Source organism: Phycodurus eques, chromosome 13, assembly GCF_024500275.1.
Source record: "Phycodurus eques isolate BA_2022a chromosome 13, UOR_Pequ_1.1, whole genome shotgun sequence".
Classification (NCBI taxonomy): domain Eukaryota; kingdom Metazoa; phylum Chordata; class Actinopteri; order Syngnathiformes; family Syngnathidae; genus Phycodurus; species Phycodurus eques.
The window spans coordinates 22,178,600-22,194,542 of record NC_084537.1 but is presented as its reverse complement, the minus strand read 5'-3'; the positions used below and the strand labels follow the sequence as shown (position 1 = coordinate 22,194,542).

General features: G+C 41.9%; 1 protein-coding gene across 3 annotated transcripts; it reads left to right on the top strand.

Annotated features, from left to right (window-relative positions):
• The first annotated feature begins 1,188 nt into the window (after positions 1-1,188).
• On the top strand, positions 1,189-15,686 carry pcmtd1 (protein-L-isoaspartate (D-aspartate) O-methyltransferase domain containing 1). 3 transcript variants are annotated; one of them, XM_061693522.1, is made up of 6 exons: positions 1,189-1,394; positions 7,463-7,852; positions 8,538-8,640; positions 9,203-9,374; positions 10,175-10,298; positions 10,626-15,686. In XM_061693522.1, exons 2-6 carry the CDS (start codon positions 7,546-7,548, stop codon positions 11,018-11,020), a joined length of 1,101 nt encoding a protein of 366 aa, XP_061549506.1. In that variant the 5' UTR covers positions 1,189-1,394; positions 7,463-7,545; the 3' UTR covers positions 11,021-15,686. The 3 variants fall into 3 exon arrangements, with proteins under 3 accessions (XP_061549506.1, XP_061549508.1, XP_061549507.1); XM_061693523.1 differs by lacking the exon at positions 1,189-1,394 and adding an exon at positions 1,402-2,289; XM_061693524.1 differs by lacking the exon at positions 10,626-15,686 and having other exon boundaries at positions 10,175-10,534.
• The last annotated feature ends 257 nt before the right edge of the window (positions 15,687-15,943 follow it).

Below are 15,943 nucleotides of genomic sequence, written 5' to 3'. Positions count from 1 at the left end.
ATGTTTACATCAAGCTCAGCACCACAGTGAAGGGCGTAAGTATTCCTGTTTTTAAACGTTTTGCACATCCATACTTATTTTATTGACTCTTGGGCTGGACATGCGAAAGTGAACAAGTACTCTGAATGTTCTGAACTCCTGTTTACATGCCAGTGAGTGTAAAAAAAAACATAAATTAAAAAAAAAAAATAAACCAGTGAGTGTAAAAAAAAAAAAAAAAGCGGTCGGTTGCGTTGCATTTTTTTCACCTTTTAATTGAAGCACACGACTCATTTAAAACAATGTGCTTGAATGAACACTAATCTGCAACCTTATTTGATTTGTCACTGTGTGGCAATTTTGCTATTCCAAAAACCATCACTGTTGAGCATTTAAGCCGCCAAATGAGAGAAAGTCAACAAATTATTCACTTTAATAGGACAACCTACGAAGTGAAGTAGCACGTCGCGCACAAAGCACATTATGGCTGAGGAATGATGACATTGTGTCTTCAAACAATAAACGTTGATGATGACCTTAACGGGCTCCGAAATGCACTTTGAGCTGAATCTTATTTACGTGGAGTAAAAGGGATTGACTATTGCAAGAAAGTGTTTTAAAACAGGGGAGGGAAATTTATAGTACATAAACCATATAGGCATTTCGAAAAACAAAACTTGAGAGGAAGGAAATGTCACAAAACATCTCACCCATGATAAATGTTCACAATTTCAAATAATTGAAGTTCATTCGCCTCATTTTTAAATGGCCAACTGGGGCATAAATATGGATGGGCCCTTGGCTTCAGCCTGTGTCAAAATACAGCAAACTGATGCAAACCTCCCTTCAAAAATATGCATCTCTTCAAAAATATGCATTGAGAAGAATGTACGAAGGGCAGTCAAAAAGTAGTGACTCACAAATTTACTTGCGTCAACAGATTTATTATTCACCTTCTGCCATCTAGTGGAAGAGCATTAGATTTTTTTTTTTGCCTGTCAATACACATAGCTGCCATAGATAGCTGAACTAAGGTGCATTATTTGCAATTTAAAAAAATAAAAAAGGACAAATTAAGGATTATTTCCCATGGGAATCGCCGAATCAGATCGATCATGTATGAGAAAAGATCGATATATAAATGATGTAAATATGATGCAAAATATCAAGAGTGCGTGGCTCTCTGTGGACGCGTCCGGGCCACGTGACGTGCTGTGTTTACATCCTCTCCACTCACTCAGCTGTTCTTTCCAACCACTCGCTCCCTTCCACTTTTTTTGCCCTCGGGGAGCCTCGCTTGGCTTCGAACGCCCGCAAAATAACAACATTCGTCTTTACCCCCAAGCTGCAAATGGCCACCAAGCGCCGCATTGCACCCGGAGACGAGCAGTGACTAAATGCGACACGGCGTTGTTGTGAGTATGCCGTTTGTTTACACGCTAACAGGTTCCCTCGCGCTCAAGTGCAAAGTGGCTTAGCTCGGCGTTTTGCGGATGTGAAATGTGTTATTTATGGCTGGAAAGTCCAAAAGTGTATTTAAAAAAAAAAAAAAAAAAAAAAAAAGAGGGGGGCATCCGCTAAAGCTGTTTTTTGTCTGTTGTGGTTTGTTCGTGTGTGTGCGTGTGTGTGTGTGTGTGTGATGGCGCACTCAGGCCCTGCGAGCTAGCGTTAGCTCGCTTGCTACTCCGTAATTCTTTCCATTTAACTCCAGGTTTGCCATCTTTAAATGTCACTACTTCCTTGTTTTGTCGCTGGCTAAAACAAAGCAAAAACAACAACAAACATCAGCTGAGTTACATAACGGTTTGTTGTTATGTAAATAATTATTGTTAAATGCGTTGTGGTTGACGTTGATATTTACGAACCGGCTGACCTAGTAAATCGCCGCTTAATTTTAACATTTTTTATTATTTTTTGGGGGTTGGGGGTGGGGGGGGTAATCGCATTGTAGAAAACTGGCAGTGAATGCTGCGTTTGTGCTCAAACTGGGAACAAAAGACGCATGTAAAATGCAAGACACGCCGCTTTTGTTGTGTCAGTTTGTGCAAGCGACGCTTGGCTCGGCACACATGTGCCTGAAGAAAAAGCAACAGCCGTGATTCATAAGCGTTCTGTGGCCGACATGGTGCTATGGTGAAGAATGCTTCTTGTTGTTGTTTTGGCTTCGTCGTCAAACCCGTTGTGGAACAAACCTGGGCGCGATCCCATTGGCTGAGAGGCTGTTGTCTCCGTGGCAACTACACCACGTGACTAATCCGACACGCTGATAGGCTGATGAAGGTGTCACTCAACCAGTACCCGGAACACCAGGTGACCGTAAATTTTACTCAACAAAAACTTTGACAGCATAAAAGAAAACCGTTTACCAGCGCCATTACAACATCTGCATAGATTCTACGTCACATTTAGCCCAATAAAAATAGTTTATTTTGTGTTACGTCTTGGCTGAAAGGCGGCTGTTACTACGGCAACGGCAAGTGACCATCCGCGTCCCTCAATTGGAACCAGGAACATCTAGTAACCATAGAAACATAAACTTGACGAACACATTGACAAAAAAAAAATAAAGCAAACTTTAAATCCCCCAAACATTTCTTGTCAAAATGGATTGCATAAATGTAAACTGCATTTTATTTATGTAGGTGTACATTACCAGTTCTAATGGAAACTTGAATTGAAATTGAAATGTTCACACTGACGCACACGCATGCTTAAACTAAATTAAAGAGCTGTTAGAAGGGCTCAAATGGAAATAAAAAATACACAAACAGGTCTGTACTGCTCTGAGGTTAAGACGCACATAATGTGATCTCTAAAGGTGTGTTCACAGGGGAAGTGCACAAATAACAGCAAACACACTGCACAAACAGCACCTGTTTGCATGCTAAATTGCTAAATAAAGGGCAATTTGGTTCATTCATAAATTAAAAGGGGAATCCTCTTGAGCTATTCCCATTTTTAGTGTTTTTGCTCTGCAAAAAGCGAAGTATCCAGTATATATATTTTATTTGGAGCCTTTTTTTTATGCTTAAGTTGTTTCACAGAGCGCTCGTTTCCTGCAATATAAGGTTTTGCACCTGGCTGGAAGCAGGACAATGCGGGCGACAAGTAGTCTTCTGTGCTGTGTAGCAATTTTGTGATGCCATAAATCATGAAAAATGTAAACCAAAGAATGGAGACAGTGTGTTTTAGTGCAGTTTGTTAGAATATGTGATCAAATAAAAAAATATTTGGTTTGAAAAAAATATTTGGTTCGTCTATCAGTGTATCGACAACCTTAATAGATTTTTGGGCATGTCATACAATAGTGATCATGTTGAGAAACCTGTTATATAACCCCAATTCCAATGAAATTGGGACGTTGTGTTAAACATAAATCAAAACAGAATACAATGATTTGCAAATCACGTTCAACTCATATTATAACAAGATATTTAATGTTCAAACTGATACTTTATTGTTTTTAGCAAATAATCTGAGTATTTTATCGGTGCAACATGTTCCACAAAAGATGGGAAAGGTGGTAAAAAAGAGTGAGAAAGTTGAGGAATGCTCACCAAACACCTGTTTGGAACATTCCACAGGTGAACAGGCTAATTGGGAACAGATGGGTGCCATGATTGGGCTTCCCTGAATTGCTCAGTCATTCACAAGCAAAGATGGGGCGAGGTTCACCTTTTTGTGAACAAGTGCATGAGAAAATAGTTGAACAGTTTAAGGACAATGTTCCTCAATGTACAATTGAAAGGAATTTAGGGATTTCATCATCTATGGTCCATAATATCACTAAAAGGTTTAGAGAATCTGGAGAAATCACTTCATGTAAGCGGCAAGGTCGAAAACCATCATTGAATGCCCGTGACCTTCGATCCCTCAGGCGGCACTGTATCAAAAAGGTGGGTTGTATATTCCAGTCTACATATAAGCATTGTTTAATAAACATATATAAATATTAATATATAAAGGGACTGCATCAAAAACCGACATCAATGTCTAAAGGATATCACCGCATGGGCTCAGGATCACTTCAGAACACCAATGTCAGTAAATAAATTTTGGTGGTACATCCGTAAGTGCAACTTGAAACTTTACTATGCAAAGCAAAAGCCATTTATCAACACCACCCAGAAACGGCGCCGGCTTCTCTGGGCCCGAGCTCATCTAAGATGGACTGATGCAAAGTGGAAAAGTATTCTGTGGTCCGACGAGTCCACATTTCAAATTGTTTTTGGAAATTGTGGACGTTGTGTCCTCCGGGCCAAAGAGGCAAAGAACCATCCGGACTGTTATGGACGCAAAGTTCAAAAGCCAACATCTGTGATGGTATGGGGCTGTGTTAGTGCCAATGGCTTGGGTAACTTACACATCTGTGAAGGCACCATTAATGCTGAAAGGTACATACAGGTTTTGGAGAAACATATGCTGCCATCCAAGCAACGTTTTTTTCATGGACGCCGCTGCTTATTTCAGCAAGACAATGCCAAACCACATTCCGCACGTGTTACAACAGCGTGGCTTCGTAGTAAAAGAGTGCAGGTACTAGACTGGCCTGCCTGCAGTCCAGACCTGTCTCCCATTGAAAATGTGTGGCGCATTATGAAGCGTAAAATACGACAACGGAGACCCCGGACTGTTGAACAGCTGAAGCTCTACATCAAGCGAGAATGGGAAAGAATTCCACCTACAAAGCTTCAAAAATTAGTGTCCTCAGTTCCCAAACGTTTATTGAATGTTGTTAAAAGAAAAGATGATGAAACTCAGTGGTAAACATGATCCTGTACCAGCTTTTTTGGAAAGTGTTGCAGCCATAAAATTCCAAGTTCATGATTATTTGCTAAAAACAATAAAGTTTATCAGTTTGAACATTAAGTATCTTGTCTTTGTAGTGTATTCAATTAAATATAGGTTGAACATGATTTGCAAATCATTGTATAATGTTTTTATTTATGTTTAACACAACGTCCCAACTTCATTGGAATTGAGGTTGTAGATACTGACCTCATATTTAAAAAAATTGGAGTGTACTTTATGTACATATTTTTTAGTTGTGTGTGTGTGTTGATTGTCGTCATTCCCCCCAAAAAATTTCTTGTACAAATCAAAAGAGAGCTAATTATAACATTTTCATACGGGTTTATCTGTAGTTTTCAGTAACATTTTAACATTTCTAACTGTCGTGCAAGTGTCAAGAGAATTTAACCCCAAAACTGAAAGAAAGTAAAACTACTCACCCGTTGAAAATGCCCGATAGTCCAAAAAAAATGATGATTGTAACTTTCACCATTGTGGTGTTTCATAGGGGTTGCTGGTATTAATACATGTTGTGTACAAAGATTGTAATAATTTCAGCATCTGCTTGGTTAAATAAACTTCTGTATGGAATAATGAATTAATCAGCTGTTGGTTAGAATGTTCTTGGCAATCGGACTCTTAGTGGCTGTACAGGTAATTTCCATTTAATGTTCTGTGTTTATCACACATTTCATTTTTGCCATCACTGGTATCCATAGTGGCATCACACACAGAAAGAAAAGGAAAAGGAAAAGTCATGTGCATATGTAGTAGTCTGTGAGTTAAGCTTTTTAGATGATCTGAGCGGTTGTGTTAAGTTTGCTTCAAGAGCTCGTGTTGCCCAAGGCTCAGTTCGGTCATGCGGCATGATTCACTGTGGTGTCCCCGTGCGCCGTCAGACGTGACCCCGGTTCACGTCCGTCCTCCGTTTCCATACACTGACCAAGTGAGGACATTTTGTCAGATGACGTTTCATGGTTCCACCATCTTAGGCTGGATTTACACTGCATTGTTTAAGTGACAGTTTCGATATTGCGCTTGCAAGTGCCACAATAGGGATGAGAGAGAAACATGGGAATAATCCCCTTTGTATCTGATCTTTGCAATTGCAGGTGCAGTTTAAACACAGATTGAATATACCCTGACAATGCCAGTTTCATTTCATCTAAACGCACCGATTGGTGACGTCATAAGATTATTGGTGGGGGATGGGAATCGGGCCCTGCCGCAAATACAAACAAAACATGAGTAAATGATGCACCCCCCCCCCCCCCCCCCCCAAAAAAAAGGTCTATAATTGCCAATAGATGCCACAAGATAGTATCAAAGCACTACTGTTGTATGGCATACGGCTGTCTAATGGAAGCGCCTCCCCTCACGTCAACATAGTTCCTTGGCACTAAAAAGGGCAAATAGGTGATGTTTTTTTGTGTTTTTTTTTTTTTTTACATAAAACAAAAAAGCTAACACGTATAATCGTGACTTGGTGAGAGAACAATATATGAAAATAAAAAATCTGTCTCTTGGACCAGCATTGGAGCCTTAGAGTAGCAGGTGCATTAAAACCCTTGTGGATTTTCTCCTGTAAGACTGTACTGCAGTGGGCCAAAGGCGCTTTATTTGTACAAGATTGCGCCTGACCTACTTTTGCTTCCTTGCACTGGAAGTGACTGAAAATGACCAACCAGGGTGGGCAGAAGGAGGGGGAACTTGAAATGCAGTATGCAGCCGACGATGGTGAGCAAAATGGATGACAACGCTGCGGATGGAAAATGACCTCTGCACAGGCCTCCCCTCCCGCTATCGAGTCACCCCCAAATGTACATTTCTGAGCTGAGTCAGACGGCGAGATGCTGAGGAGGAAGTCCGAGAGGCGTCTTCCCTATCAAAAGCACTAACTGTGACGTAACGCTATCACGCTGATGTTTACTCCGGGCGCTGTAGTAGAACCATGGTTGTAAAGAAAACAGAATCATGTGAGAGCATCTTTTATGAGCATTGGGATGGACTTAATACAGTGAACGCTCGCAAATTCGCCGATTGTACAGGTCTCAAACTCAGGGCCCACGGCCCAGATCTGGCCTGCCACATCATCTTGCGTGGCCCGTGAAAGCAAATCTTGCGTCACCTTCAATGATTCTTGCTAAAATGACCTGTACCAAAATTTTCAAATTGTCAAATGAACATTATGTTTTAAAATCACAATGGCCCTTTGATGGAAACTGTAACTACAATGTGGCTGGCCCGTGACAAGAATAGGTTTGACACCCCTCGCCTATTTGCTGTTTATTTTATATTATTTTATTTTATATCCCCTGTTATTCACTGTAAAATACACTTATTCTGTGTTTTTGTGCTCAGGCTAAAAAAAATAACATGGCTTCGGCACCGTCTTGGTATCAAGGAAGTATGTTGAAGTGATTTGAAGCGTTTCACTTCGACGTATTTCGTGCTTTGCTGCCATCTTGTGACATCTGTAGGGAATTAAAAACTTTTTGGGAGGTGTCAATGACTTGCAGGTTTTCCCTTTAACTTTTTACTACCTGTCCATGACCTAATACCGTAAGTTGAGAATCACTGTACTAGACAGATGGACAACATACATTTGCGCAAATTTTTTTTTGCCTGTGCCATCAAATGTGTCTCATCTCATCTTTAATATTTTCATTTTTTTTTTTTGACTGTGCTTCAGGTCACTCGCTTCCCGGCGATGATTATTGTGTAAGGAGTCACAGCAGCGGGAACCTTTTCGGGCCAAAACCAGTTTTTGCCGGCATGGGGGGAGCCGTGAGCGCGGGGGAGGACAACGACGACCTGATCGACAACCTGAAGGAGGCGCAGTACATTCGCACAGAGAGAGTGGAGCAGGCTTTCCGAGCCATCGACCGCGGCGACTACTATCTGGACGGCTACCGGGACAACGCTTACAAAGACCTGGCGTGGAAACACGGCAACATCCACCTGTCGGCACCGTGCATTTACTCCGAGGTGATGGAGGCGCTCAAGTTGCAGCCGGGTCTTTCCTTCCTCAACCTGGGCAGCGGGACTGGATACCTGAGCACCATGGTGGGCCTCATCATCGGTAAGCTTGGCACAAGCCGTGGAAGATACAGCCGCGCCTTGATTTAAGAGTTTTCATTTGTTCTGTGATCACAAGCATATCTGAAATCATCTTTTCCCATTGAAATATATGAAAATGCCATTAATCCCCATTAATCCAGAAAAACGCCAACATTTTTTGTAATGTCCTTATTCATGTAATTTTTTTCTATCTCATTATTTTGTGCTGCAGCACTGATGTTCTCTAAAAATATTTTTAGTTTACTTGCTTTGAACCACTGCTGTACTAGAAGTGATTGTATAAAAAGGTATGTTGGAATACAGTTTTTTTTTTTTTTTTTTTTTTTTTTTTTTTTAAGCATTGGTATCGGATTAGGACTTGGTATCATCAGATACTTCAAAATCAAGTGACTTGGACTCGGGTGCAAAAAAAAAAAATTGATTGCGATGTCCTTAAATTACCATTTCTTTTTTATTTGAAGCACAAAGAAAATACTATAGTGTTTTTTTTTTTCGAATAAAAAAAAAAAAAAAAAAAAAAGGTCACAAAATTTGCTGATATGTGAAGAAGCAGTTTGGACGCATCGAGGTTGTAATGTGAAACTACAGTAACAAAACCAAAACTGAATATTTACAAAAATAACAGTGAAATGAGCTTTGATTTTCACATGGCAAATAAGTTGAGTTCCTTGTAATCGTTCCTGCAGGTCCGTTTGGTGTGAACCACGGTGTAGAGCTCCACAAGGACGTGGTCGACTACGCCAGGGACAAACTGGACAGTTTCATAAAGACCAGCGACAGCTTCGATAAGTGAGTGTTGGATTTATGCACTGCTAACATTAGCGTTAGCATCTTGCAGATGAAACGTGTTTAGGTTACAGCTTCCATGCGTGATAGCGCTCCACAAATAAAAGTGGAATGTTTTCGTGTCAGAGAAGCACAGCCTAGATTTAGCGAGTGTGCTGGTATAGAGTTGATGTACTTGGCAGAGATTGGGCACAAGCCGGCTCGACAACTTTGCCATTTCATTTGTTACACATCGCTGTGCCCAGTGCTTCTGTTTATCGCAATGGAAGAGAAGAGAACATACAATTGGAACGGAAGCACAAACCAGCTACAAAGCAACTGTAGTGAAAAACAAAAAAACGTGGCCATTTCAGTATGAAAACAGCATTTTAAGGCGAGTCTACGTGATCGAATGCCTGCTCTTTTGTTTTGTTTCCGTGGAAAGTAAGTTATTCAATTTTATATTCTGTTCTTGTATATTATAAGTGGTTTCTATACCTGTGGCGTCACAACAATAGAGTTTGTTCATTTTGTACGTTTCCATCTGATGTGATGTCGTCGTCACCCCCCCCCCCCCTGCCCGCAGGTTTGAGTTTTGTGAGCCCGTCTTTGTGTTGGGAGATTGCCTGGAAATCTCCACAGACAGCCACCAATATGATCGCATTTACTGCGGGGCCGGGGTGCAGAAAATCCATGAATATTACATGAAAGTACTACTCAAAGTGGGGGGCATCCTGGTGCTGCCAATCGAGGATCAGGTGAGCCTCACAGACTCTCTACGCTGCTTCTGAAAGACAGCGTGACGTGCAATAATGTTTCATGGCTGATTGTGGAGCGAATTAGGAGGCGCTTCTGCTGTATTTTGGAATGATGACAGGCAAGGGCAGCAAATTGTCTTCCCATATGAAGTGTCTTATCAGAGGGAGGTGTTTATTTGTCGAAAAGAGTAAACGCCCCCACGGACTAATTGGGGGACGGGTCCTATTTGACGGAGGTGTTTAGTCTTAATTGCAACCAATTGGGACACAGAGTGGGTCGCCATTTGAGGAAATAAAAGCATTATCCCGTCATAATCCTTTAATTTCTTCAAACGGTGAGTTTGCACGAACTGCACTCGCTCCTTTCGGGACCCATTACAATAGATGAAGAGGACATCTGGCATAAAGCTTTAATGGCCACGTTGCCCACAATTTTAACACCTCTCTAATTATTACTCCCCACTCGACTAGATATGACATTAGCATCCATGCAAGTGTGTGCTTTCATTGTATCTTGATAGCTTTCACATACATCACTCACATAAGCAAGACTTTTTGTGCGTGCAACAACACACAAAAAACAACAAACACTTTCATTGCAACATGAGATTAATCTAAAACGCTCCCGTTTAAAAGGGAGCGTATCAGTGCCACACTGAAAATAAAATGTCATACTTTATAGGAAAAGAAGTTGCCATGTGAAATTTTTTAAATATATTACAAGAAAAAGTTCAGATTTAAATGAGAACCTTGTCAGAAATAATTCAAAACAAAAAGTGCAAATGTGTTTTCCCCCACAGCTGACCCAGATCACCAGGACGGGCCAGTGCACGTGGGACAGCAAAAACATCTTGGCCGTATCCTTTGCGCCGGTGGTCCAGCAGAGCAGGGCTGACGGCGACAAGCCGGACAGTGTCCAGTTGCGTGAGTTCCTCCGAGCCGCTTTAAAGATGCCATTTTAGTTGAAAATTGCATGGAGCAGATGCGCGCAATGCAGCGTACGTGATTACTTCAACGGCAGCCGCTGTTACGCTTGTGCTACAAGAAGGTGTCTTAATTCAGGGAGGGATTCATTTGCCGCATAATTGGGACACGGCAGCTACTGTCACACTAAACATTGAGCCACCTCGATTACACATTAACCTTGATCAGTGAACCACATGCTGCTTCACCAAGGCTTCCTGCTCTGGTTTCCATTACAACAACAACACAAAATACGCGTGCGCGTGTGTGTCCTCTCCTTGTCGTCAGCTCCAGTGATCGTGCGCACCCTCCAGGACCTGTGCCGCATCTACATCCGCCGCACCCTCCGCGAGCTGGCGGGCGGCGGCGAGGACGACGGCGGCCAGGCCCGGCGCGTGTCGCAGAAGCGCAAGTGGCGGAATTGCCGGCGGCGCCGTATCAACACGTACGTCTTCGTGGGCAACCAGCTCATCCCGCAGATGGTGGAGAGCGAGGAGGAGCACGGCGACGAGGAGCACAAGGACGCCGAGGAGGAGGAGGAGGAGGAGGAGGAGGACAAGGAGGAGCGGGACCTCGGCAGCATCGAGATCCTCAAGCAGGCCAACGTGCTTAGAGACCAGATCATGGCTCTGCCCCTGCCCGAGTCCCTCAAGGAATATTTAGTCTACTACAGGAAGAAGTGACAAAACTAAGGTGCACATGTAGCATTATTTCCACACTATCTTGATGGCAGAACTCGATGTCACAGATCACACTGGATAATAATGTTGACATTCTCGTTTGTATATGTTGCTTTCCTTTTGATTTTGTTTTGTATATAGAACATACACACGATGAAAATGAGCCAAATTAAGTGTACACTGGAACCCCCAAAGTGGAACGCAATACCTTTTGAGAAGCTGGTTTACTTCCAAATCCTTTTCAATGAAACAATTGTTCACATTGAAGTGAACTAATCCCTTCCCAGGTCAAACTGTCACCATTGTAAAAAACTGTGTAACTGTACAGGCAATGTTTAAGTAGCATTAACATTATTGAAAACTCTTATTAAATGCATTTATTTAAATTAACATACCTGTGTTAGTAAAATAAATCTAAAATTAGGTATGCAGCACAGCCCATCTACCTCACAATTTTGAGGTTCAGGGTTCGGATCACTGCTCCAGCCTCCCCGTGTGTCAAGTTTCATGGGTACTCCGGCTTCCTCCCACATTCCGAAAAGTAGGTACAGTATGTTGGGTCCATTGAAGATTCTGAGCTCTATTTGTGTGAATAGCGCAAATCCAGCGGTGCGCTTGGCGTAACTACGAAGAGGTGGGCTATTGGTAATCTGGTGGACCGGCGTGTACGCCACATTTAAATGCGGGACGGCTGTGCTGGTGTGCGCATCACCGCGGCAGATTTCAACCCTGTCCAATCGAAGCGCTTTCTTTCACGCCCTTTAAAAGCTTAGTTTGGCAAGGAGATGTCTATATGCAGAAGAGGACCGCAATCTGTGCGTGACTGGAGCATTGAACGTTAACGGGTACCCCTGTTAAATACAGAATGACCTGCGATTGACTGCTGACCTGTCCAAGGTGTACCCCACCTCTTGCCCAAATTCCATCTCACCCGTGACCTAATGAGGATAAGCGGTATAGAAAATTGATGAATTTTTGGGAATTGTGTCATGTGAAGTTATCCATTCCTGCGTAAAACTGGCACTGTCGTAAAAATCCTAACTGTACAGGCAATGTTGTAAGTAGCATTAACATTCTTTACAAGTGTTAAAGTATTAAATACATGTATCTAACTTTGAATCAAATAAGATTAAAGTAAAACGACTCACCCTTGAGAATAAGTAATAGAGATGGAAAAGGAGTTCAGTTTTTTAGAAGGGTTGCTTTCGTAATGTTACCATTTGCTTGGCTACAAATGAGATCAGGTCAAACTGTTGCTGTCATAAAAAAACACAATAATAACTGTACGGGCAATGTTTTAAGTGACATTGAGAAGTGTAAACAACCATTGCATTCAACAGAATTCAAGGCGTATGCAAGGAAATACTGTCACCTAGTGGCCTATTATAGTATGACGTTAATGATGGCATCAAGTTGGTAACAATTGAGTATGTAGTTGGAAATAATGTAGAGGTGAATGAAATATTCCCATTACCATTATTAACTGTTGAGGCAAAGTTTGAAGTCACATTAAAGAGATGTGAATTGTAATGAAACTAAAAGTAAAATTACTCATGTGATGCTGGAATTCAGCAGCGAGTGTATAACAAACGTATTTATATTATGATCTGCTAGGTGAAATTAACTAGTGTGCGCAATTCACATTCAATAGCATTATGGCAGTAAGTTTGGTTTTCTGTTAATCAGTGTTGCGTCGGCACAAACCCCCCCCCCCCCCCCCCCCCCCCCAAAAAAACCCAGAGAACATTTCCATGAGATTTTGTTGCGAGAAAAAAATTCCAATTGTCCCGCACGTCTTGACTTTCCACTTTGGAGGTTCTGCTGTACATTAATTATGAGTAAATCATTGTGTCATGTTCATGAATAAGAGGAGACTTGATGGAATTTTCTACCTAAGAGGTGTCATAACCTTTTTTACTACGGGGACACCTTTTAAAGCGACCTTTTCTAACAGGAGCGCTGACTTGACATGATGTGGTATTTGTCGGAGCGGGAGGAGCAAAGACCCTCCCGTGGAGTTATTAATGCATGCAAACACTCTTATCTGATGAATCTGATTGATTCAGTCACGCCAATCAATTGAGACTAATCTGAGGTGATTTTAGCTTTTGTATTGAAAGCAGTGCAAATTTCAAAGCCTTTTTGTATAACGAAGCACCTTATTGTGGTTTGGGGTGAGGTGGGTGGGGGCGGCGACATCATTTTTACTGCAGACTTGTAAAACGAAATGAAACGTTCTGATAAAAGTATGATTTTTCTGCACATCTTATATAGCAATGGCGTTTTTCAAGTGCCAACATCACACGTAGGAGACGACATTCCACGTTTCATTTTTCCCACGTGTACTCGGGACTTTTACCTTCATCTTTGAATATGTCATTTAGTGTTTTGTTTTTTTTTAAGCTGAAATGAAAAGTATATAAATATAAGTCTATGGATATAGTCGATACAGTTTCATTTGGGGTTTGTTGTAGCACCTTCTTGCTGTACTGTAACTTGACACTGGCAACTTTGTACACCAAAACTCCACTGCTGTCTGGTAAATAGATGAATATATATCATTTTCATAAATGACAAATATTCTTTGAGGGGTGAAAAAAAATTCACTTTGTGTGTGATGATGAGGTGATTTCCCCTCCCCCCCAACCCCCCACACACTGTTTCATTTTTCAACATTCGCTGGAAAGCTTATAAAGTGAGCAATAATTTATCATCGATTTACAAAAAAAAAAAACAAAAAAAAAAAGTTTGCATTGCACCGCTTGAAACTCATGACCCATTATGGACACATTTAAGGCGATACTTGAACCTCCAAAGTCCAACACAGTCCGTACTGTGACACTGGTTGACTTATGCGCTATTTATGATAAAAATAAAATAAAGAAAAAAACCACTCTGAAGGCGCATAACAAACGTGTAACGGAGAGGGAACGGGAACGTGTGATACTGTCACCAAGTGGTGTTTATATCGATTGCTGGAATAAACAACGCTGAACAGTGCAACCTTGCGTATTTACAGTGGGAAATTCACATATTCCTGTCCTTCATAATTTGTTGAAGACCTATTTGATGTGTTTTGTTCAAGGCAAAGCAAACGTATTGGTTTACCGCCATCTTGTGGCATTTATGTGCTAAGGAACTAGGTTGAACGGAGTTGAGGAGCTTCATTGAGACACAAGTAGTGCTTTGTCGCCGTCAAAACCAAAATAATGTTACTACATTTGCAGAGCAGCACTGTGACCTCGTGGCGCGGTGAGCGACTGGTTAGAGCGTCTGGCTCACAGTTCTGAGGACCGGGGTTCAATCCCCGGCCCCGCCTGTGTGGAGTTTGTGTGTTCTCCCCGTGCCAGCGTGGGTTTTCTCCGGGCACTCCTGTTTCCTCCCACATCCCAAAAACATGCATGGTAGGTTAATTGACAACTCTAAATTGCCCGTAGGTGTGAATGTGAATGTGAGTGCGAATGGTTGTTTGTTTGTATGTGCCCTGCGATTGGCTGTTTGTTTGTATGTGCCCTGCGATTGGCTGGATTGTACCCCGCCTCCTGCCCGATGATGGGTGGCAGAGGCTTCAGCACGCCCGCAACCCTAGTGAGGAGAAGCAGCTCAGAAAACGGATGGATGGATACTGTGACGTAACAGAGGAGACAGGAAGGTCACCTAGTGACGTTTTTATTGTAAGAATTTTAATGGCCTTTTATAGCTATTGCTGCAATGAATATGTAATTAAAACTAAAATGGAAAAAAAATACTCTCTGAAGACACCTTGATTCCCTAGTAAAACGATAATGTAATCGGGGCCGAGCCCTGCAGAAAATAGCGATAAAAAAACAAACAATTGACACCCCCGAAAAATGGTTTATTATTGTCTATATTACTAGTTTAAAACTGTAAATAAAACACAAAATAAAATAGTGTAACACACTTTAATATCCTTTCAAACTCATCTGACACCATTACCCTTGTAAATAAAAGGTTTAGAGTTTTGATTTTGAAAAATTACACTGCAAAGTGCATGTATACACACACACACGACTTTCTGTAACAACCCCAACTAAACCTAGCCCCTCCCCGACATCCAAAGCTTGTTTCACTGGAGATGGGTCACCTCAGCATACTTCTTTGACACCAATTCGTGCCATTTAGCCAGGCTTTCGGCTCAATCTTGTGGCATGTTAGGGGATTTCAGCAAGAGCACAACAAACGCAAATATAAATCGGCGGATTTATGAACATGTAATTGATATCGAATGAATTGTACTGCCCAAAATGGACTGAGCAACAGGCGTCATTTCCATCACGATTACTCTTCGAAAACACTCGTACCGCAAAAAAGACAAAAGAAAAAGCAAAACAGACTTGTGGAGTCAGCGGTGTAACATTTCACAAGAGCTGATGTCGTGTGGGTGGTGTAACGTTTCACAAGAGCTGATGTCGTGTGACAATGAAGTTCAGAGGCACGTTTTTGTTCGACTTTGGAGATTCCACGGTATCGTGAAACCATTGATTCGCCAGTATTTTTATGTCATTTCTAGCTGGACGCAGAGCCAAAATGCATCGACTTATCGGAGGGTGGCGCGCGTGATTCATCACTGACGGCGTGCAGGTCGTTAAGAAAATGTGTTGTTTCTCTCTGTGGATGTTTGGCACCAGAATAAAGGTCACAATCACAATCCCCTGTCTGTTTGTCTGCGGCGTCGCATTTGGCCCCGGGAGTCGAGCGAATAAGAGATGGTAAAGATGCAAACTGGTGATGTGAGCGAGCACTCATGCGTTCAAGTTAGAAGAGCACGCACTTTTGCCTTGATCTGTTCAACGTCCTTGCAGCTTCAGTGCAACACTGGCATGAACAACTCCGCAGTGTAAATGTGCACATAAGCCAGGACAAAGAGGTGGCACCAGATGCATTTGTCACCGCATGCCATGACTC

Excerpts from the sequence above, each read along its gene's own strand:
- pcmtd1 (XM_061693522.1), top strand. The coding sequence starts at position 7,546 with ATGGGGGGAGCCGTGAGCGCGGGGGAGGACAACGACGACCTGATCGAC. Across the intron at positions 9,375-10,174 it reads TGCTGCCAATCGAGGATCAG|CTGACCCAGATCACCAGGAC; the intron begins GTGAGCCTCACA and ends TTTCCCCCACAG. Across the intron at positions 10,299-10,625 it reads GCCGGACAGTGTCCAGTTGC|CTCCAGTGATCGTGCGCACC; the intron begins GTGAGTTCCTCC and ends CCTTGTCGTCAG.